The sequence below is a fragment of the Myotis yumanensis genome, unplaced genomic scaffold (genome assembly GCF_028538775.1).
Source record: "Myotis yumanensis isolate MYYU_CA2020_CCGP unplaced genomic scaffold, mMyoYum1.0.hap1 SCAF_23, whole genome shotgun sequence".
In the NCBI taxonomy this organism is placed as follows: domain Eukaryota; kingdom Metazoa; phylum Chordata; class Mammalia; order Chiroptera; family Vespertilionidae; genus Myotis; species Myotis yumanensis.
In genome coordinates this window covers 9,277,310-9,298,874 of record NW_027223774.1, presented here as the reverse complement: position 1 = coordinate 9,298,874, position 21,565 = coordinate 9,277,310, and the positions used below count along the sequence as shown (strand labels likewise).

The window sequence follows — 21,565 nt, the reverse complement described above, 5'->3', positions numbered from 1 at the left end:
GGATGACCCCACCCACCCTCCCCCTGAAACCTTTCCCTTCAGCACCAGGGTCTTGCACCAGAGGGGGCTGGACCGAACAGCAGCCACAGGGACACTTCCTGGCCCTTGGAATCGCATCTGGGTGTTAGATGCGCAGCCCTTTGACCACAACGACAGGGCAGACTGGGCACTGAGCTCCCACCGGGGTTGAAAAACGTGTGGGTGGGGAAAGACCTGGAAGGAGCAGGTATCAGCATCCCCAGGAGGCAGGAGTGTTGTCTTTTTTTTCAGCTTTGCTTGCCTGTCTGCTCTAGTTTTCCACGCGGCCCAGGGAGGCTTTGTGATTAAATGGTCATCACACAGAAAGCTTCAGGGCCGCGCCTGCTCTCTGGTCAAGTGGGAACTCCAGGCAGGTGTACCAGGTGCCCCCCCACCCCCACTTGCTCTGGCCTCAGACCCTCGAAGTCCTTTGCACCCCCCTCCTCCTCCTCACCCTCCTGGGGTTCCTGCCACCTTCCCAGGCGGCTGCCTGCGGCATTCTCTCGGAACTGGACTTCCTCCAGGGCAGGGGTGCTCCTGGACACCTCACAGGCTTCACACTTGGCACAAAACCTCGTGGGCGTCCCTGGTGCACAGGATCCACCATGTCCTTTCGGGGAGGGGGGCCCTGTTTAGCCTGTTAAAGTGGCGCCCTAGATCAGCGGTTCTCAACCTGTGGGTCGTGACCCCTTTGGGGGTCGAAGGACCCTTTCACAGGGGTCGCCTAAGACCATTGGAAAACACATATATAATTACATATTGTTTTTGTGATTAATTGTTATGCTTTAATTATGTTCAATTTGTCACAATGAAAATACATCCTGCATATCAGATATTTACATTACGATTCATAACAGTAGCAAGATTACAGTTATGAAGTAGCAACGAAAATAATTTTATGGTTGGGGGTCACCACAACATGGGGAGCTGTATTAAAGGGTCGCGGCATGAGGAAGGTTGAGAACCACTGGTCTAGATGGCCATGGCTGGGACTTGAACCTCTGGCCACTCCATCGATTTTAGCTGTGCACTTGAGTTCACTCAGATTTTACCCTTAACCCGCGACCAAGCTAAACACTCAGCCCAGCTTTCAAACTCCAGTCATCCCAGCAGGCCCGCCACCGCCGCAAAGCCTCTTCGGGTCCCCCGGGCCCCGGGGCTCCAGGGGCGAAGGAAGGCGCTGCACAGCCAGCCAGTCGCTTCCAAGTCCTTTATTTGGTTTCCCGCTCTCAGGCCTGCATCACGGGCCTCGACTTCTCTGCCTGCAGCTTCACTCCAGAGCCCGCGAAGCCGGTGCCGCCCTGCAGGGGGGGGGGGTGGGGGGGGGGGGGGAGTGAAGCGTGAAGGCCGGCTGTGGGGCAGGTGGGGTGGTCCAAGCCAGCCAGGCCAGGAGGGGCGGGGCCTAAGGTGAGGGGCGGGTCTCCTGGGATAAGGGTGAGGTCCAGGGTAGGAGTGGGGACGAGGGGCGTGGCCTTGGGAGGCGTGGCCTGGTGAGGAGGCGGGGCCTTGGGAGGGAGTGGCCTGTTGAGGAGGCGGGGCGTCGGGGAGGGAGTGGCCTGTTGAGGAGGCGGGGCCTTTGGAGGGAGTGGCCTGTTGAGGAGGCGGGGCCTCGGGGAGGGAGTGGCCTGCGAGGAGGCGGGGCCTTGGGGAGGGGCCTGGCAGGAAGGCACTGTGGAAGGGGCCCTGCTCACCCGCTGCAGCACGATGATGTCGCGGTCTGTGAGCTTCTCCCCGTTCACAGGGTCCACCATATCCTTCCGAATCAGCTTCTCCACACACTCCAGAGTGACCACGGCCCCCCTGCGGCGAGGGGAAGGTGGGGACACCGCTCACATGCCCCACCCAGAGGGAGAGCCACACCCCTGGCCACACCCCTGCCACCCCCACAGGGACTCACGAGGGCCGCAGCACGGCGCACGGCGTGGCGTTGCTCAGACTGTCCCGGGTCACGGCGCACACGTAGCGCTCACTGCGCGTGATGAGCCCCACGCGGTCCACGGAGCTGTCCAGAGGCGTGAACCGCACCGGCGTCAGGTCGGACATGCGCAGAGGCTTCCCGGACATGGGGCAGGTCACGGTGCGCGACTGCAGGAGGAGAGAGGCGGGGCTGGGCCAGGTGCGGGAGGAGGGGGGTCCCGGGGAGGGTGCCCTGGAGACGCTGGCAAAGTGGGCGCAGGGGTGCCTGCCGGCAGGGGGTGCTCACGGGCTTCTCCAGCTTGGTGGCTTTGGCCTCGGGGGTCAGCGACGGGATCCAGAAGCTGGGCAGCATTTTGTCCTTGTCCTTGTCCTTGCCCGCGGGGCCAGCGGCGCTGGGACCAGCCTGGGCATCATCTACAGGAGGCAGAGGGGTTCCAATGCCGTTCCTTGGTTAGGTACCTGGCCCTGGGGATCCCCACCCACCCGCAAGCCTGCCCCCCTCACCTGGGCCGGTTCCCGAGGCAGCCTTGGGCGTGAAGGGGTTGAGGGGCCGGCTCACGATGGCCGCCTCCTTCTCCAGGAAGCCCCGCACCTGGTCCTGCGTGGCCGCCCGCTGCAGCTCCTTCCGCTCCTCCCGCCGGGCGCCCCGCTGCTTCTCGTAGGCCTGCGGGCAGCGGGGACAAGTGAGCAAGGCCCTGCTGGTGAGCTTACATCAAAACCCCAACACACCCCGTGCCCCCTTCTCCGCCTCACCTTCAGCTGCCGGGCGATCTCCTTCTTCTGGTGCAAAATGTACTCCAGGATTGCCTCGCGCTCATACAGGTAGCCATCCGGGCTGCAGAGAGGACGGAGGAGAGAACATGGGCACATGGCTCCCGGCCCCGGGCGCCCACAGACCATCCACAGGCAGCGGCTCAGCGCTCAGCTCAGCTCCCCGAGGAGACCACACTGTCCTGACCCTCCTGGCTCAGTCACACGCTCTGACGCGCAGGGAGAACCTCCTGCGGGAAGGGTTACTCGGCAGGCTGGGCTGTCCACACCCTGCACCTTCCAAGGGGCCGGCCCTGGATGGGCTCTGGGAGGGACCCCCTAAGCCCTCCTGGAAGGGTGCCTTTGTTCACCTGCGGGCTTGGGACATACGTATCAACTTGACCTCTGGAGGGGATGGTCATGTCCGCGTGACCAACCTCCAATAAGGATCCTGGACACGGGGCTCTCAGATGGGCGTCCCTGGTAGGCGGTGCTGGAAGAATTAAGTGCTGGTCTCCTTGTGCCTTTTCCCTCTGCTGATTTTATTTTTTTTTATTATTTTTTAAAATAGAAATATTTTATTTATTTCAGAGAGGAAGGAAGAGGGAGAGAGAGATAGAAACATCAATGATGGGAGAGAATCATTGATCAGCTGTCTCCTGCACGCCCCACACCGGGGATCGAGCCCACAACCCAGGCATGTGCCCTGACCGGGAATCAAACCCGAGACCCTTCAGTCTGCAGGCTGATGCTCTATCCACTGAGCCAAACCGGCTAGGGCAGTGGTCGGCAAACTGCGGCTCGCGAGCCACACGGGGCTCTTTGGCCCCTTGAGTGTGGCTCTTCCACAAAATACCACGTGTGGGCGCGCACGTACAGGGAACGTTGCGGAGTGAAAGAAGTTGTAGTGTCGAGGATTGAGAAAGGTATGTTGAGATGGTTTGGACATACAGAGAGGATGAACAAAAGGAGACGAAACAAGTATACAAGATGAGTGTGGATGGGAGAGTTGGAAGGGGTCAACCTCAGCGAACGTACCTCAATCAGATTGAGGACGTTTTTAGCAAAGGCCAGCTTAGGAGCACCCTAGTTAAGTTAATAACAATATACCTACCTATATAGTTTAAGTTTAAAAAATTTGGCTCTCAAAAGAAATTTCAATCGTTGTGCTGTTGATATTCGGCTCTGTTGGCTAAAGAGTTTGCCGACCGCTGGGCTAGGGCATTCCCTCTGTTGATTTTAATCTGTATCCTTTCCCTCTAATCAACTGGCACTGAGTTCTGTGAGGTCTTCTAGGGAATCAGTGAACTGAAGGTGCCGCAGGGACCCGGGGCCACCGTCCACTCCCATCACCATCTCTGTAACAAACCTGGGCCCAAGCCCACATCCAGGCACTGGGCCAAGGGCCGACACTTATGACCTCGCGGGAGCCTTTGCTGGGTCATCGGAGGCAGGTAACGGGGCGTGCTCCACAGGCCAGCTGTTGTGATGGCCCGCCCCTCTATTACAAACGTAATCTTTCCACGCCCCACCATGACACCTGCAGGATCATGCCACCTCTCAGACGAGGACCCTGAACCTGAGAGGTGGTGGCTAGACCCACTCCGACAGACCCCTCCCATGTTCCCCTGCCCTCGCCACCCACGTGCCCAGCTCACGTGACGACAGGGTCATGGCAGGGCTGCAGAGAGAGGCAGCAGCAGTCGAAGTCCTTGACGGCATCCCGGCTCAGTCGAATGTTCTGGGTCCCATAGCCCGAGGCCGCTGGGGACAGACAAGAAAGGGGATGGAGAGCCCGGCCAGTGTGGCTCAGTGGTTGAGTGTCGACCTATGAACCAGGAGGTCACGGTTCGATTCCCAGTCGGGGCACAGGCCCGGGTTGTGGGCTCGATCCCCAGTATGGTGCCTGCAGGAGGCAGCCGATCAGTGATTCTGTCTCATCACTGATGTTTCTATTTCTCTCTCACTCTCCCTTTCTCTCTGAAATCCATAAAAATATATTTAAAAATTTTTAAAAAGAAAAGGGATGGAGAGAGAGGAGACACGCCGCTCTTCAAACTGAAAGGCACTGAGAACTCATAGGTGAGGAGCTTAGAGAAACAGGCAGTCAAGAGTGGGCTGTGGGCCTAACCGGCTTGGCTCCGTGGATAGAGCGCTGGCCTGCGGACCGAAGGGTCCCGGGTTCGATTCTAGGTCAAGGGCACGTACCTCGGTGGCAGGCTCCTCCCCGGCCTGGGCCCTGGTCGGGGCTCGTGCAGGAGGCAACCAATCAATGTGTTTTTCTCACGTCGATGTTTCTCTCTGTCTTTCCCTCTCCCTTCTACTCTCCCTAAAAATCAGTGGAAAAATATCCTCGGGTGAGGATTAAAAAACAAAAACAAAAAACAGTGGGCTGTGTGTGTCTGTGTGCTGGGGCGAGGACCGCACTGCCCACAGGAAGGTGTTAACCCAGCGGGTAGGCGACAGGCTCCGGAAGCCCTCTGGCTCTGACCGAGCTGCGGAGCCTGACCGCCCGGGGCCTCTGTTTCTTCTTCGGGAATATTGCTATGGCAACAGTGACCCTTCTGCGGGAGGATTAGCCGTGTTCACCTACAGAGGGACCTAAGGCGGTGCCCATCACGTGGGGTGGGGGAGGGGAACAGGGCTGCTGGGTGGTGGGCTGTCACTTATGTGGCCGTGACCACCAGGGCAGAGAGACACGCGCAGAAAGCACAGTCAGTGCCAAGCGGGACGGTGGCTTTGAGACGCATCTGTCCCCTCCCACCCAGTACCTGTGTCCTTCTTCTTCTCGTGGTAGGTGTAGACGGCCCCCGCGGTGCAGTTCTTGCCGTGCCGCGTCATCCTAGGGAGGGAAGGAGGGGCAGCTGGAGAGCCGTGGGGGCCAGAGGGAGCCGCACAGGGACAGGGAGGACGGGCCTTGACAGCCCTCGGGGCTGAGCTGGCGGTGGGGCAGGGGCGGACAGTTTCCCACACGTTAAATGCTTAAGGAATTCCTGCACGTTCCAAAAGAGAGACATCGCTTTACCTTGAAAAAGACCCGGAATTTGCTCACAGAAGTGGGTGTCCTGCTGGCAGGGGTGCGCCTTAGGAGGTGTGGGAGGAGTTACCTGAAATCGGATGGAAAGTTCTATTTATTTTTAAATACATTTTTATTGATTTTAAAGGGAGAGGGAGAGAGAAACATCAACGGGCATCCTCCTGCATCCTCCCTACTGGGGATCGAGCCCACAACCCTGACCTTTCAGTTCATGGGACGACACTCAACCGAATGAACCACCCCAGCCAGGGCTGAGGGAAAGCTCTAGCACCAGCTGTGGGTGGGTGAGGCCCTGCACTGTTGGGGTCCAACCCTAGCAGGCCCAGGGGTTCCCAAAGGTGTGGACGGAGCCGGCGAAGAAGAAATGACATGGAGACAGCGTTCAGTTGATCAGCAGCCTAGCCAGGATCTCTAGCCAGGATCTCTAGCCAGGTTCTGTTCTTATTCTCCTGTTACATCTGTATTTATACCAGTTGATTTTAATCCTATCCATTCTATTCCAAAGGTTAGGGCGTTTGTTATCTCCATTCCAAATTCTGTTAAGCTACAAGGAAGTAACTGAAGGAGATTATCCTAAGTAAAGATTATGTAGCTTAAGCATGATTGCTCATAGTTAAAGTGATTAACTACCCGCCTGGCACTTAGTTAAGGGGTTTTACTGATTTATTCCCTTCCTTAGTCCTGTTTATCCCTAACTCCAGGGAAAAATCCCCACCTGGGGAAACAACCTTTCTCAGAGAGGTGACCTTGGTTAAAACACATAGCGCTAAGAAGGGGAGCAAACATATTAAGAACAGTATGCCATATACACCAGGTCCCTTGAAACATATGCTGTACAGATGTTTCTTCCCTGCAGCGACTGTGTCAAGCAGCAGGATGGACCGGCTTCCGGCACTGCACATTGGGGTCCTGTGGCACCCGGCTGACGTTCGGGGTGCGCGTGTGCGTGTGCTTGGTCAGCCTACGCTCATGTCAACTGAGGGCAAGTTTCTGGGTTCACTTAGCCTTTCTCGTGGGTGAAGCCTCATGTAAGCAGAGGGGGAATCTGCTTTACCCTCAAGTCGATCCCCAATGTATCCACTGCAGTAAATTCCGAGTTTTCAAAGCAAGCGGCGGAATGGAACTGACTGCACGTGGAACTGGCAGATCGACACGAAGAGACCAGCGACGCAAGAGGAAAACGAGCAAAGGACGCGAAGACGCAGCTGACAGAAGCCGCTCAAAGACCAACAAGGGCAGAGCTGCTCGGAGTCCCCTCAGATGGAAACGAGTGAGGCACCATGTGACACTTGGCCGGGCCGGCGGGCACAGCTCAGGAAGGTGGAGAAGGCCAGGCGGTGGGGGTGGGGCCGCGGGAACCCGCGGGTGACGCTGCGGGAAGAGGCGACGGGGTCAGCCTTTCCTGGACGGGCTGTCGGTCCTTCAGCAAAGTGAGCGTAGGCCCGTCTGCACGGGGGTGTATGTGCCCCAAAGCCAGTCTCAGAGAGACCAGCAAGGGAGCAAGGCCACAGCAGCGTCCCTCACAGTGAAGGGGAATCAAGGGCAACGGAACGTCCCCCTCCCAGGGAGGATGGGTAGTAACTGCCCGTCACGGAGACTACCCAGCCCAGAGATGCAACTGACTAGGTGTGTGCAAAGCATCATGGGTAGATCACAAAAACACAATGTGGCCCTGGCCGGTTTAGCTCAGTGGTTAGAGCGTTGCCCGTGGACTGAAGGGTCGCAGGTTGGATTCCTGGTCAAGGGCATGTGCCTCGGTTGCAGGTCCCATCCCTGGCCCTGCTCCGGACTCGAGTAAGAGGCAGCCAACGATGTGTGTCTCTCCCATCGATGTTTCTCTCCCCTCTCCCTCTCTCTCCCCTACTCCAGCCCCTCTTCCACTCTCCCTAAAACATCAATGGAAAAGATATCCTTGGGTGAGGGTTAACAACAACAAAAGGAGGAACTGTTGGTCCAGCAGCCTCTACCCAGGAGGCCCCACAAGGGCCAGCCTTAGGGATCTTGGACACACAGTGGTCATTTCATCAAGTTCCTCTCCTCTCCCCGCTTCCCCGCTCCCTTCCACTCTAAAAAATCAATGGGAAAACTATCCTCACTCCTTGGGTGAGAATTTAAGAAACAAAACAAACAAAAAAACCCATAATGTTGGGTGCAAGTAAGAAGTTAAAGAAGATCAGCCCTAGACAGTCTGCTCAGCGGATAGAGCGTCGGACCACGGAAGAAGGGTCCCAGGTTCGATCCCTGTCAAGGGCACGTACCTCGGTTGCAGGCTTGATCCCTGGCCCTGGTCGGGGCGCGTGTGGGAGGCAACCAATCGATGTCTCTCTCTCACACTGATGTTTCTCTCTCTGTGTCTCTCCCCCTCCCTTCCACTCTCTCTCTCTCTAAAAAAAGTGAGTGAGGATTAACAAAACAAAACAAAACAAAAATTAAAGGAGATCACTAACAATCTACAGGCGCCCAAACGATACATTTTCAAGAACTCCTACAAACAGCAGCAATGCACATATGAAATGGTTGCCCGTGCAGGGGAGGGACTGACCAGGGGATAAGCAGGAATAAGTCAATGGAACAAGGCGGGTTACGGGGAGCAGCGTGCGGAGGACTAAGCAACATGACCGTCCTGGGCCCGAGTCCCCGGCTGGCCCCCCACTCAGTGTGACGCTAGGTGGCTGGCCCTTTTTCGAATCTCAGTTTCCTTTGGGGATCTCCAGGGGGTCTGGCTGAGGGGCTGGGCTGCTGTGAGGCCATGCGCAGAGCTTGGAACACACAGGAATATTCTATGCTCTGGTTTCGAGGAGGATGGCGGGGGGCGGGGGGGCAACATAACCAAGGGCTCCCCACATGTAAAAAGCAACTTCATCTCTCTTTCCCTCTTCTGGTTACTTTCAGAAACTTGCTTTTCACTTTCAAACCTGGAGACACAACCCCCTCTCTGAGCCATGGATCTCGCTCGCCCCCTACTGGTGCCTTCCAGAAGCCACTTTGTTTTTGGGTTTGTTTCTACAGAATACTGTACAGGCACAGGCCTTCAGGATGCATTATCGCATTTTAACAAACGTACTCGCCCGGGTGGCCGCCCCCCAAGAGCGATGCAGAGCCCGGCGATCCCCCCACCGTGGCCACTGTGCCGCCTGCAGAAGCTGACCTTGGTGAAACCCCCGCGCAGACCCACAGCGCCCCCGTCCAACTTCCTCCCGCCCCCAAGCTTTTGAGCAAGTGCCCAGCACCTGCTGCCTCCCTGGCTCACCTGCCCCCCCCCCCCCTCCGCCCCGGCCCCCGGCTTCCGCCCAGCCCCCGACTACCACTCATGAAGGTCAGCTTGACCTGCTCGTGGACACACGCCCCGTCTATTCTTAGCTGTCAACTGCCTTGACCCTCTGCGGCATTTGGCGCTGGGCTGCTTGTCTCGTGGCCAAGGACAGGGTATTTCTACGTCTTTGGCTTCACGGGCCGGGACATGTTTCCTTCAAGAGAGAGAGGAACAGCTAGAGAGAGGTTTTCTGTTTGTTTGTTTGTTTGTTCACCTTGCCAGGAAGTCATGGGAATAATCAGAGTAACGCTGCTGGATCCCTGACCACAGGCCAACCTGCGCCCCGTCTCACCCATCGCCCAACCTCAGCCTCCCCCAGGCCGGTCCCATCACCAGCCCCACTTTGCACAGGAGCAAACTGAGGCTTAGCAGTGAAGCCCTGGCTGGTGTGGCTCAGTGGATAGAGCGCCGGCCTGCGGACTGAAGGGTCCCGGGTTCGATTCCGGGCAGGGCACAGGCCTGGGTTGCGGGCTTGATCCCCAGTGGGGGGCGTGCAGGAGGCAGCCAATCAATGATTCTCTCTCATCATTGATGTTTCTCTCTCCCTCTCCCTTCCTCTCTGAAATCAATAAAAATATATAAAAAATAAAAAAAAAAAAAGAAAAGAAGCGAAGCCATTTGCCTAGGACACTGGCTCTCACAGGCCCCTAAGGCACCTTCAGGGGGTCCACAGACTCCCCAAGGCCCTACCAGGAGCCTGCCCCTGTCCTCTATGGTCATCGCCACTCTGAAGGCTAACTGAACGTGTGCTGTGCACCCCTGGGCTTTCAAAACGTCTGTTACCTTATGATGGGAATGAAAGAAACCAGGCACAAAAACCAGGTATTCCTTTTGTAAGAAATGTCCAGAGGAGGCAAAGCCGTCGAGACAGGAGGAGACCGGTGGCTGGCCCAGGCTAGGAACGGGGAGTGGGTGCTAAGGGGTGTGGGGTTTATTTTGGGGGGGATGAAAACGTTCTGGAGTCAGAAAGCGGTGATGGTGGCACAAAATAGTGACTGTATTAAAAACCACTGCATGGTACACTTTACTAGTAAATGGATGAGTGTTATGTTAATTATATAATAAAAATTTTATGTCTGTTTTAATTTCTCATAGGGCAAGTCTTTTTTTTTTTAATCCTCACCCGGGGATACGCTTTTATTGATTTTTAGAGAAAGAAGGGGGAGGGAGAGAGAGAGAGAGAGAGAGAGAGAGAGAAACATGGACTTGTTGTTCCACTTACTGATTCTTGGATCGGACCCGCAACCTTGGTGGACTGGGACGACGCTCTAACCCACTGAGCCGCCCGGCCAGGGCCCGGCGAGGGCACCTCTTCACAGACAGAACTCACGCCAACGGAGGCTCGTGGGAGTCCTCAGTGATTTGTAAGATCCCGAGACCAAAAAGTTTGAGAACCGCTGGCCAAGGGGCGCAGGGTTGGCAGGTGGCAGTGCCAGGGTTTTGAAACTCAGGAAGCCGAGCTTTCAGCCACCGAGCGACACTGTCTCCTCTGTGCGGCCAATTTCTAAATAGAAAACGGGACGAGTGCCATCGGCTGCCGCTAGTATCTCGGAGGCACATCAAAGTAACACCAGCTATTCTTTTTTTTTTTTTTTTTTAAATCCTCACCAGAGGTTATTTTTTGCATTGATTTTTTTTTAGAGAGTGGAAGGGAGGGAGGGAGGGAGAGACAGAGAGAGAGAGAGTTCAGCTGCCTCTCACACAGGATCGAACCCGCAACCGAGGCACGTGTCCTTGACTGGGAATCGAACCTGCGGCCCTTCAGTCCTCAGACCGATGCTCCATCCACTGAGCCAAACCGGCCAGGGCACACCAGCTCTTCTTTCTCATCATTGTCACTTTACAGGGAGCAAACAAGTTCACAGAATCAACCCCCAGCTGGGAGGTGCAGAGCTGGGATTCGAACCCAGGCAGCCAAGCTCTGGAGCGGCACTCCTAACCACGTGACAGCTATCGGTCCTCCCAGGGAGGTCACAGCCTGAGAATTGCTGTTTTTGTCTTCAAAATCCAGAATATACTTCATTCATTCAACACATCTCCAGTCAGACACTACAATTGCATTGCAGATGCTTGTTCTTAAACAGGTTTCATAAAATGTATCGGTGCAAGCATACATTCACTACCCCAGTTGTTCCAAACATACTTAAAAGTTTCCCAGCCCTGGCTGGTTTGGCTCAGTGGATAGAGCGTCGGCCTGCGGACTGAAGGGTCCCAGGTTCAATTCTGGCCAAGGGCACATGCCCGAGTTGCTGGCTCGATCCCCAGTAGGGGGCGTGCAGGAGGCAGCCGATCAATGATTCTCTCTCATCATTGGTGTTTCTCTCTCCCCCCGCCTCCTCTCTGAAATCAATAAAAACCTATATGTTAAAAAAAAAAAAAAGATAACTGATGCCCAGGAGGATTAACTGATTTCTTCCTCGCTCTGTTCCTTGACAGACCAGCCAGTGAGCTTTTCAGAATGGAACTGTGAATAAGTCACTCCCTTCAACAGCTTCTTGGACGTGGCTCAAGACCAAAACCAGCCCGAGCCGGCTTGGCTCCGTGGACAGAGAGCATCGGCCTGCAGACTGAAGGGTCCCAGGTTCGATTCTGGCCAAAGGCACATGCCTGGGTTGCGGGCTCGATCCCCAGTAGGGGGCATGCAGGAGGCAGCTGATCAGTGATTCTCTCTCATCACTGATGTTTCTATCTCTCTCTCCCTCTCCCCTCCTCTCTGAAATCAATAAAAATATATTTAAAACAAACAAAAGACCAAAACCAAACTACTTGGATAAAAAATGTAGGCAGAATGAGAGAACTGGAAAACCATTGTTTTGCAACCTCTGATGACATAGTTGATTCAGGCCACAACTGTTGACGGAAAACCGGATGGGAACTGGATATTCTCGGGGCGCTACTACTTGCTCGTGGAGAGGAGGGAATTGGGGCTTTACAATGAGGCTCGCGCTGTTCCTATCTGTATTAGTGGGCGAGGGCTGCCAAGACAAAATACCAGAGACTGGGTGCCTCGACAGCACTCGTGTATTTTCTCCCTGTTCTCGCATCTCCTCCCCTTATAAGGAACCAACCCCATGGGTCAGGACCCCACCTTTTTAAAAAAAAATCCTCACCCAAGGATAGATTCTTATTGATTTCTAGAGAGAGGAACGGAGAGAGAGAGAAACATCGATCTCTCTGTGAGAGATTGCCTCTCGTGTGTGCCCCAACTGGGGGTGGAACCCACAACCTAGGTATGAGCCCTCGCAGGGAATCAAACCCCAAAACTTTTGGTGCACAGGAGGCCGCTCCAACCAACTGAGCCACCCGGCCAGGGCAGGACCCTACTCTTTTTTTTAAAAAATATATTTTATTGATTTTTTACCGAGAGGAAGGGAGAGGGATAGAGAGTTAGAAACATCCATGAGAAACATCGGTCAGCTGCCTCCTGCACACCTCCTACTGGGGATGTGCCCGCAACCAAGGTACATGCCCTTGACCGGAATCGAACCTGTGGCCCTTCAGTCCACAGGCCAACGCTCTATCCACTGAGCCAAACTGGTCAGGGCAGGACCCCACTCTTAACGACCTTATATAACTTTACCTACTTCCCTATCTCCAAATAATTATGCCAGGGGCTGGACTTCAACACAGGAACTTGGGGTGAGGGGACAAACTTAAACACCACCTGGAGCCCCCCAACAACCTCACCGTCCCCAAAGTGGGACAAGGAGGCATTACGCAGCATGAAGCTACCAACTCTAAGTACTTGTGTCATAAATGGCAGAACCTAAATTTTAATCAAGCCCTTAGATTTAACCTCCTGATTCTAGGAAGTCAGAGGATTGTTGACCACAAAGAGCCAGATAGGGCCTGGCCCAGCCACAGTGCTCAGTTGGTTGAGCGTCACCCTGTGCACAGAGAGGTTCCTGGTTTGATTTCTGGTCAGGGCACAAACCTGCATCACAGGTTCGATCCCCAGTCGGGGCATGTGTGGAAGGCAAAATCGATCGATGTTTCTCTCTCTCTCTCTAAGCATGTCCTCAGGTGAGAACTGAAAAGAGAAAAAAGAGCCCGATAGGAAAGATTTTCAACTCTGTGGGCCATGGGGCCCCTGCCACAGCTGTTTGACTCTGGCCTTCGTATGGCAAAAGCAGCCGTGGACACTAGGTAAATGATTGGGCACGGCTGTGTTCCGATAAAACTTTATTTATGCACACTGCCTAATTCTCACAGGTCACAAAATATGAGTCTTCTTTTGATTTTTTTTCTAATTATTTAAAACGTTAAAACCATTCTTAGGCTGCATAAAAACAGGTGGTGGTTGCAAAGCATCGCTCTAATAAAAGACAATTGTGTATCAAGTATATTAAAAATGACAACTCAATAATAAAAAGACCACCCAAATCAAACATAAGCAAGGGACTGGAATAGACTTTCCTCTAAAGAAGACATACAAATGGCCAAGAAGCACATGGGAAAAAAATGCTGCACATCATTAATCTCTGAGAAAATGCAACCGGAACCACAATAAAATACCAGTTCAGACTGACTTAGAATGACTAAAATAAAAAGTCAGATAATAGTCCTCGCCGGTTTGGCTCAGTGGATAGAGCATCAGCCTGTGGACTGAAGGGTCCCAGGTTCGAGTCTGGCCAAGGGCACATGCCCGGGATGTGGGCTCAATCCCCAGTAGGGGGCGTGCAGGAGGCAGCCAACCAATGATTCTCATCATTGTTGTTTCTATCTCTCTCTTCCTCTCCCTTCCTCTCTGAAATCAATAAAAATATTTTTTTTAAAAAAAGTCAGATAATAACAAGTGTGGAGCAACTGGAACTTTCACACACGGAGCGTGGGAACGTAAAATGGAGCAGCCACCTCGGAAAACTCCAGCAGTTCCTCAAAAGGCTAGACACAGAGTTACATTTGCTTCAGCAATTCCACCCCCAGTGCAAACGAAAACATGTCCACATCAAACCCCTGTACACAAAGGTTCATAGCAGCGTTTTTCATCATAGCCCCACGGTGGAAACAACCGAATGGCCATCGGTTGATAGACGGATAAGCAAAATATGGTACAGCTCATACAAAGGAATGTTACTCAGCCAGAGAGAAGAGCTGATACAGGCTACAAAACGGAGGAACCTGGGGAACATTGCGCTAAGTGAAAGGAGCCCGACGGAAACGTGCAACGTCCAGATTAGGTCCATCCATACAGAGAGAAAGTAGATTTGTGGTTGCCTGGGGCTGGGGAAGGGGTGTAAAATGGGGAGTGACAGCTAATGATGAAAATGTTCTAAAACTGATCAGGGTGGCGGTTGCACAACGCTGTGAATATACCAAAAAGCACTGACTTGTACACTTTAAATGGGCGCACTATATGTTAGGTGAATTACTAGTGTATGCCAATAAAGCTTTTTAAAAAATATATATATATATTATTGATTTTTTTTTTTTTTACAGAGAGGAAAGGAGAGGGGTAGAGTTAGAAACATCGATGAGAGAAACATCGATCAGCTGCCTCCTGCACTCTCCCCACTGGGGATGTGCCGGCAAACAAGGTATCGAACCTGGGACCCTTCAGTCCGCAGACCGAGGCTCTAACCACTGTGCCAAACAGGTCAGGGCTGTTTTTTGTTGTTTGTTTGTTTTTTAGAGAGGCCAGCAGGATTTGAGCTTGGCCTGCTGACGCCTGGCATAACGGAATAAGTGAAACGAGGTTACAAAGGAGCAAAAAGACAAAATTCAGATGGCGGGATTATCAACAGAATAACGGACCCAGTTTCTTCAATGAATCAATTACACGAAGGAAAAATCAGAGTGGAGTGGAGGGGAGACTGCTCTAAATTAGGAGAAACTTAGACACTGAGAGACGACTGTATTATCGAAATTCTGTCCCGGTTTTCCTCGGGACCCTAGGACTCCAGCCCGCGGGAAGGAGGCCGCAGCACTATCCCTCCACCTCCTGGAACTCACCTCACAAACGACTCCTAGCTCCTTCGTGGATGCTTCAACCGTGCCCCTACCCCGGAAAAGAGCGCTTGTTTTTCCTCTTAGCTCCACCCACTTCCGCGCGGCGAAGGAAACCGGATATAAAGCTGCCCCTAGTCTCGGAGGTACCTCGTCTGGCTCGGTAAGTCCTCCCTTCGTCTCTTCCTCCCACCGGAAACGTGAGAGACAGATCGAAGGTTCCGTTTAGGGAAGCTGGCTTGAATATGGGGTGCGCTTAGTATCTGCTAGGCATCTCCCGGGCCAGGCGATTTCCTTGCTTGTAACCCAAAGCTTTGCGTCTCTCCAAGCCCGAGTTTAAGGACTAAGCACTTCCCCCAGGCATTGGGAACCCACTTCCTTAAATATAGCATCCACTTTTCTTGTTGTAAGGAAAAAGACAATTAATAGGGGACAACTTCTCTGTCCCCATTTAAAAATGGAGCAATAGAGAAATCGCAAGTCAGAGCCGTTCAAATCGCCCCAGGAAACAGGAATGTAATTATGGCATACCCACCCACCCCTAGGGACCAAGGCATACCGTTCCTGCCAGCTTCTAGGTACGTAGATATCTGATATCTGGAGACCTAGACGGTTGTTTCCCTAACTTGGCTGGGCGCACTCCCGCTGGGGAAGCGGGAGGAGCGGAGGAGGCGCCTATCCAGTTCCCTACGTGCCCCCAGGGTGTCTTAGACCCTAGCCTTCCTATAGGGTCCTGGACCTTAGGCCCTTCATCATAAGGTCCCTTTAAATATTTTGTCCCTTACCTGAGTCCCGCCCAGGGCAGGTAGTCGCAAACCCCGCCCCTCTGCCAGAAGCCGCGATCATCTGGGAGGATTGCAGAGAACCGGGAGCCGGGAACCCCTCCTTTTTCTTCCCGCCCCTCTCTCCTGCCCCTCTACACAGCTGGCCGCAGCTGGCTTAGGAGGCCCCGATTAAGGAGGAGGGGGCAGTGCTCACAAGTCTGGGCAGGTAAGTGAATACCCCTGGAGGCAGAGCCTGGTTTGGGGACCGTGGCATCCTGGCTCCCTGACCCTCCGGGTCCCAGAAATTTAGGGCCCCCAAGCCCAGGAGTCTAGGGCCTCTTCCCCCACCTCCCCCTGGACTCAAGAATTGAGGCCCCTGGTTCTTGCCTCTCCTGTAATCTTTGATCTCTGTCACTGGATGTGGCAATGGGCATAGAGACAGAGGGATACCTGTGGAAATAACAGGAAGGAAGGGATCCTGATCGCCAATGGACATGGTTATGAACACTTACTGTGTGTCAAAACTGTGCGGGGGACGGCAAACACAGAGGGGGGAAAGACAAGCTCCCAGCTCAAGTCTCCGGAGGCACGCTGCCTTTGCTCGGATCTTGCAAACCGTATGCCTTGGGCAAGTTCTGTGACCTCTCTGTGGCTCAGTTTCCTCCATTGTGAAAATTAAACTGTTATATAGGCAAACTACCTTGAACAGTGTCTGGCCCAGAATACAGGCGAGGGCAGTATCTGCTATTATGATTATAATTCACGGGCCACGGAGTCCAGGCAGGGAGACCGTGCCTCTTTCCTTCTCTTTCCTTCGAGGCGGAGGCCTTGGTCATCTATACCACACCTCGTTCCAGGTGGTCCACAAAATATGAGGGGCAGGGGCCACCCCTCTCTGCTGCTGCTGTACCTGGGGTTGACCACCTGTCTGGACACCTCACCCAGCGAGGAGCAAGACCAAGGTGAGTGTTTGGGGGAAGACTCTGACATCCACCTTCCCCATCCTGGACCCTTGTCTCTACCCCCTCGTACCCCAGGGCCCCATAGCTTCCTCCATGTCTCTAGTCCTCCATTTTTCTGTCCCTCGTGTTCTTTGGGCCCAGAAGTCTTCTTGGACTCCCCCGAGGCCCAGAGCTACCTGGGCAGCCACAGACGAATTCGTCGAGCCAATCACTGGGACCTGGAGCTGTTCACGCCAGGGAACCTGGAGCGGGAGTGTTACGAGGAGAAGTGTTCCTGGGAAGAGGCCAGGGAGTACTTTGAGGATAATACCCGGACGGTGAGAGCCTGGGGGGCCCCAGGCCCTGGGGGGATCCTGGCCCTCAACTCCCTCTACCCTCTGGTCTCAGAAATCTGGGTGGCTGGTTGGGTGTGTGGAATCTGCCCGTTGACAGCTTGTCTTTCCACCTTCTCTACTCCCACCCCTTCCAGAAGCACTTTTGGGAGACGTATATCCACAATGGCAAGGCAGGTGAGTAGGAGGCCACTCCCTCTGGGTCTGTGCAGCTAAGGCAGCCCTTCCCACGGAGGCTGAACCAACACTCCCAGCCCAACTTCTTCGATTCCTGGGTTCCTGGAGGTGGTTGTTAGAAGCGTCCTCTCTCTCTTTTTTAATTAATATTTTCTAACTTTGATTTTGAGAGTGTGAGAGAGAGAGAGAGAGATCAATTGGCTGCCTCCTGCACGGGGATCTGACCAGGAATCGAACCGGCGACCTCTTGGTTGCATGGGTCATCATCGCTCAACCACTGAGCCACACCAGCCAGGCAAAGTGTCCTCTCTTTGGAGACCAGAGCTGAGGCCTGAGGAACCCACCACACCTCATTGCAAGAGGTCCCATGTCCCCAGGAAGCGGGAAGTGAGGGTGGAGGGAGGAGTTACAGCCTGGGGCCCATCAGGCCCCAGGCTTAGAGGCGCTGGCCCACCTGAGAGAGCCCCAGCCCTTCTGCAGCTTGGTTGCTAGGGGGGTTGTTCCCTAGCAACACAGCCTGGTCAGGCCAGGCCATGGAAACCGGTGCATCCTCACCGGACCAGTCCGCCCACCCTCCAACCCTCCTCTGAGTTGAGAGGCCCCGGCATGGCTGCAGCTTTGCTGCTAAGGGGGGAGGGGCTGCTCCTTAGCAACCAGGCCGGGCCTGGCCGGACCACGGAAGCCCGCCGGCCACCGCACTCACTACCTGGCTGGTTTCTCCTCCCCACAGCCCATCCCAGCCTCGGCCTGGTTGCTAAGGAGGCCTTCTCCCTAGCAACCACACCTAGCCAAGCTCAGGACCCTAGGCCTCCTGCCCACCAGAGGACCCCCTTCCGGGCACCAGATGCCCCACCCCCTTTTGGCCTGGTTGCTAGGGGTGGATGTACCATAGCAACAGGCCCTAGGTCTGGGCAGGAGTCCTCACATTGGAGACGGGTTGCTAGGGGAGGTAAGGGCGTTGCTACAGGCCTATGGATGCCTGGTTACTGCTTGAATCCACCTGAAACATGTCAGAGGGGGCCTGCCTTCTCAGAGCAGCTTGTTGTTAAGAGGCCAAAAGCCTGGGTTTGCTGTTTGAGGAACCCCTCACCCCCCACCCAGTGCTGAAGTTGGACTCCCCAGCAGCAAGACCTAATGAAGCTGGAGTCCTCCCTGCACACCCCCCCCCCCCCCCACTTTTCCTCAGACACAAGCCTTGGATTGCTAAAGGGGCTGCACCTTAGGAAAGGGGGCATGTGAGTTCTAGTCACCCAGCCATCTGTTATTGGAGGAAGGTCCCTAAGTTCCTCCATTGATAAATTAAAATTTTTTATTTTTGTAATTAATTTCAGAGAGGAAGGGAGAGGGAGAGAGAGATAGAAACATCAATGATAAGAGAGAATCATCGATCATCTGCCTCCTCCACACCCCACACTGGGGATCCAGCCCACAACACAGGCACGTGCCCTTGACGGGAATCGAACCTGGGACCCTTCAGTCTGCAAGCCGACGCTCTATCCACTGAGCCAAACCAGCCAGGGCGATAAATGATTTTTTTTCTAGCCTTCTGGTAAACTCCAAAGCCTTCCTGTGGGTTCTGCAGTTCCTCTAGAGTTGAGACCTTGCCCCTCAGTTGCCTGGTTGGTGAAAGGGGCTGCACGCCAGATAAAATATAGGAATTACCCCCGCCCTCTTCCTGAGTTAAATTTCAAATACACACGAATCATTTTGTTTTAGTATAAGTATGTCCCCACTTAATAATACATGGGATATATCTGTATTTAAAAATTATTTGTTGTGTATGTAAAGTTTTGTGGGGTGTCCTATATTATTATTTGTTAAATCTGGCAGTGTTCAGTGGGGGGGGGGGGGGGCTTGAGAGTTGGCCACCTGACCTCCCTACCTTACCTGTAGTGTGTCACCTGCAGTCTTAGCAGATGGATTGCTTAGGACGGTCTTGAACCACCCTCTAGGGAGGGGCTTCTATCCTCAGGGGGATACAGCTGCCATATTTTCTAGTACCAGTTGAAGTGATCATAGGTCTTCTGTGCATTTAATCTCATTGAATTTTTGCAACCTGTCAGAGAGGGATTATGGTCCCATTTTACAGAGCAGGAAATGGAGGCTCAGAGAAATGAGTGAGGTGAGTTGCCTCAGATCACACAGCCAGGAAGTAGCCCCAGCTCTGCCTTGCTTCTTGGCCAGTGTTCTTCCCTCAGGAGAAAGGCATTTGGATATTGGGGTGGGTGGCAGCCCTGGGGCAGTGGCTCCCTCTCCCCGCCCCCCTCCTTCCTCCACAGGGCGTGGACGAGTGGATGTAGCAGGCCTGGTTGTGGGGCTGACATCTGGCATCCTGGTCATTGTGCTGGCTGGCCTGGGAGCCTTTTGGTATCTACACTGGCGACGTAGCAGAAGCCAGCTACCGAGTCCTCAAGAGTAAGGGGACTTCAGGGGGGAAGGGGGGCTGGGGGCTGGAGAGAAGGGTGAGGTGGGGGGTGGAGGGGGGGGAGGACGGGTCAACCTAAGGAGATGGGGGCAGGTGGATGAGAGATCTGCGGAGACAGTCATGTGGAGAGTGAGGCTGTGAGATTGTGTCCGCTTGTGGCGTGTCTGTCTGACTATATCCTCAGTACCTGGCACACAGGAGGAGCTCCACCAGCATTCACTGCCGGCCTTTGCCGTACCAGGTGTCGGTGTGATTATCTGTGTGTGACCACTGTCTCTGGTGAAGCAGCAGCCTGCGGTCTCTGGGTGTCTGTGGGCGGCTGTGGTATGTCAGCTTCCGTGGCACAGGGTGTAGCCAGTGTGTTTGCGTGCGCCTGTAGGAGGTGTCTAGGTGTGTCTTTCTCAGTGGCGGGGTCCAAAAATGGCGCTTGAGCGTCAGTCTTGCAAGTACGGTGGGTCTGGGGGTTGCCAAGAGTTTGTTGTCAGTGGGCATCTCTGTGTCGTGTCTGTCTCTGTGCGCGTCCACCTGCCTCTGAAGGCTGGCTTTCTCTCCATTCCTCTGCCTATACCTGGAGTCCCTGTGTGTCTGTGAATAAGAGTCTCTCTCAGCAGCTGTTGATTTCTGGGTCTGCCTGTCCCTGCGCATCTGCCTGTCATTTTGAGGTGCTTTTCTGCGTGTGAGATTGAAGGTGACCCTCTTTCTTGCCTGGTTCATCTCCCTTCCACATGTTCCCCTGCCATGCCGAGTCTCTGGGTCCCTACGTCCTCCCTCCTCCTCCCCATCTTTCTATCCCGTAGGTTTCACCTGCTAACTGTGCACCTTCTGTTCCCAGGGCCGAGCTCATCAGTCCTCTGAGTCCCCTGAGCCCCCCGGGCCCGCCAACGCCCCTGCCGCCACCCCCACCGCCAGGCCTCCCCACCTACGAACAGGCGTTAGCGGCCTCTGGGGTGCACGACGCACCTCCGCCACCCTACACCAGGTGCGGGGCTGCCTTCTACCCGGAGGCGGGGCGCAGAGGGGCGGGGGGGGGGGGGCCACGGCTGGGGGCGGGGCGTGGGCTCGGGGCTTGGAATTCCGAGCTTATTATTCTGGGCGAGGTTGGAGCGCGGGGGCGTGGCCCAGCCAGAGAGGGTGGAGCTTCCGAGGAGGGTGGGTCTTGTGCCCAGAGGGTCTGGGATTGGCTGGGACGCCCAGAGCGGTTCGGAAAGGTCTGGGTTGGCGAGGAGGGGGGCGGGAAAACAGCCGGGTCTTTGACTCTCCCCCCCCCCCCCATGCCCCTCCCCATGCAGCCTCCAGCGGCCTCGGTGAGAATCTACTTCGGAGCCGGGTTCCCCGAACCATGCCCCAGATTCACACCGGATTCCGGAAGCCCCCAAGACTCTTAAAACTGCGGAGCTGAGCTTGGGGGCGGGGGGTGGAGTGGGTAGGGGTCGTCCGGCTCGAGGCCTACCCTGGCACACGTGTTTCCGCCGCGTACGGATCCACTCACGTCTCCGCAAAAGTGTTCCCGCGTTCCGGCACCCCGCGGGGTCCAACGCTCTCTTGACCTTGGGGGTACCCGTCATCCCCGCCCCCTGTGGGAGGCTTGCTGTGGAAACTCGGACCCAGGCACGCAGGCCGAGTGTGCAGACTCGCGTGTGAGGTTAGACACGGGCATCTCCCCCCGCCTCCAGTGACACGGGCCACACACACGCAGAGCCCCGCCCGTGCACACGCGTGTCTTCGTGCGCTCCCCGCGCGCGTACAGGGGCACTTTGCAACCCAGGGAAAGGGTGGGGGGCATATTTGCAACCGTGCTCATCAGGGGCAGGCTCTCCCCCTAAATAAAAGCTCTTTGGAAAAGAAACCAAAAAAAAAGTGAAACAATGCAAAAAAATGGAAATAAACTGAATCACGACCCCAGGCGCGTCTGCGCGTAGTGGAG

At 54.9% G+C, this 21,565-nt stretch overlaps 2 protein-coding genes across 11 annotated transcripts; one reads left to right on the top strand and one right to left on the bottom strand.

Annotated features, from left to right (window-relative positions):
- Positions 1–1,214: 1,214 nt before the first annotated feature.
- Positions 1,215–15,093, bottom strand: NOSIP (nitric oxide synthase interacting protein). Of its 4 annotated transcripts, none has more exons than XM_070401558.1 (11): positions 14,988–15,086; positions 9,028–9,189; positions 5,711–5,792; positions 5,457–5,527; positions 4,344–4,449; positions 2,689–2,770; positions 2,440–2,599; positions 2,222–2,349; positions 1,916–2,103; positions 1,710–1,818; positions 1,215–1,319 (listed from the first exon to the last, which is right to left on the bottom strand). In XM_070401558.1, the coding sequence occupies exons 4-11, from the start codon at positions 5,524–5,526 to the stop codon at positions 1,248–1,250; spliced, it is 915 nt and encodes a 304-aa protein (XP_070257659.1). In that variant the 5' UTR covers position 5,527; positions 5,711–5,792; positions 9,028–9,189; positions 14,988–15,086; the 3' UTR covers positions 1,215–1,247. The 4 variants fall into 4 exon arrangements, with proteins under 4 accessions (XP_070257659.1, XP_070257661.1, XP_070257660.1 ...); XM_070401560.1 differs by having other exon boundaries at positions 9,050–9,189; XM_070401559.1 differs by lacking the exon at positions 14,988–15,086 and adding an exon at positions 10,258–10,716.
- On the top strand, positions 15,094–21,543 carry PRRG2 (proline rich and Gla domain 2). 7 transcript variants are annotated; one of them, XM_070401567.1, is made up of 8 exons: positions 15,098–15,559; positions 15,815–15,971; positions 16,603–16,707; positions 16,852–17,024; positions 17,177–17,216; positions 19,496–19,631; positions 20,474–20,620; positions 20,931–21,543. In XM_070401567.1, the coding sequence occupies exons 3-8, from the start codon at positions 16,617–16,619 to the stop codon at positions 20,947–20,949; spliced, it is 606 nt and encodes a 201-aa protein (XP_070257668.1). In that variant the 5' UTR covers positions 15,098–15,559; positions 15,815–15,971; positions 16,603–16,616; the 3' UTR covers positions 20,950–21,543. The 7 variants fall into 7 exon arrangements, with proteins under 7 accessions (XP_070257667.1, XP_070257668.1, XP_070257663.1 ...); XM_070401562.1 differs by having other exon boundaries at positions 15,124–15,144; positions 15,906–15,971; positions 16,849–17,024; XM_070401564.1 differs by having other exon boundaries at positions 15,130–15,144; positions 15,906–15,971; positions 16,565–16,707; positions 16,849–17,024.
- The last annotated feature ends 22 nt before the right edge of the window (positions 21,544–21,565 follow it).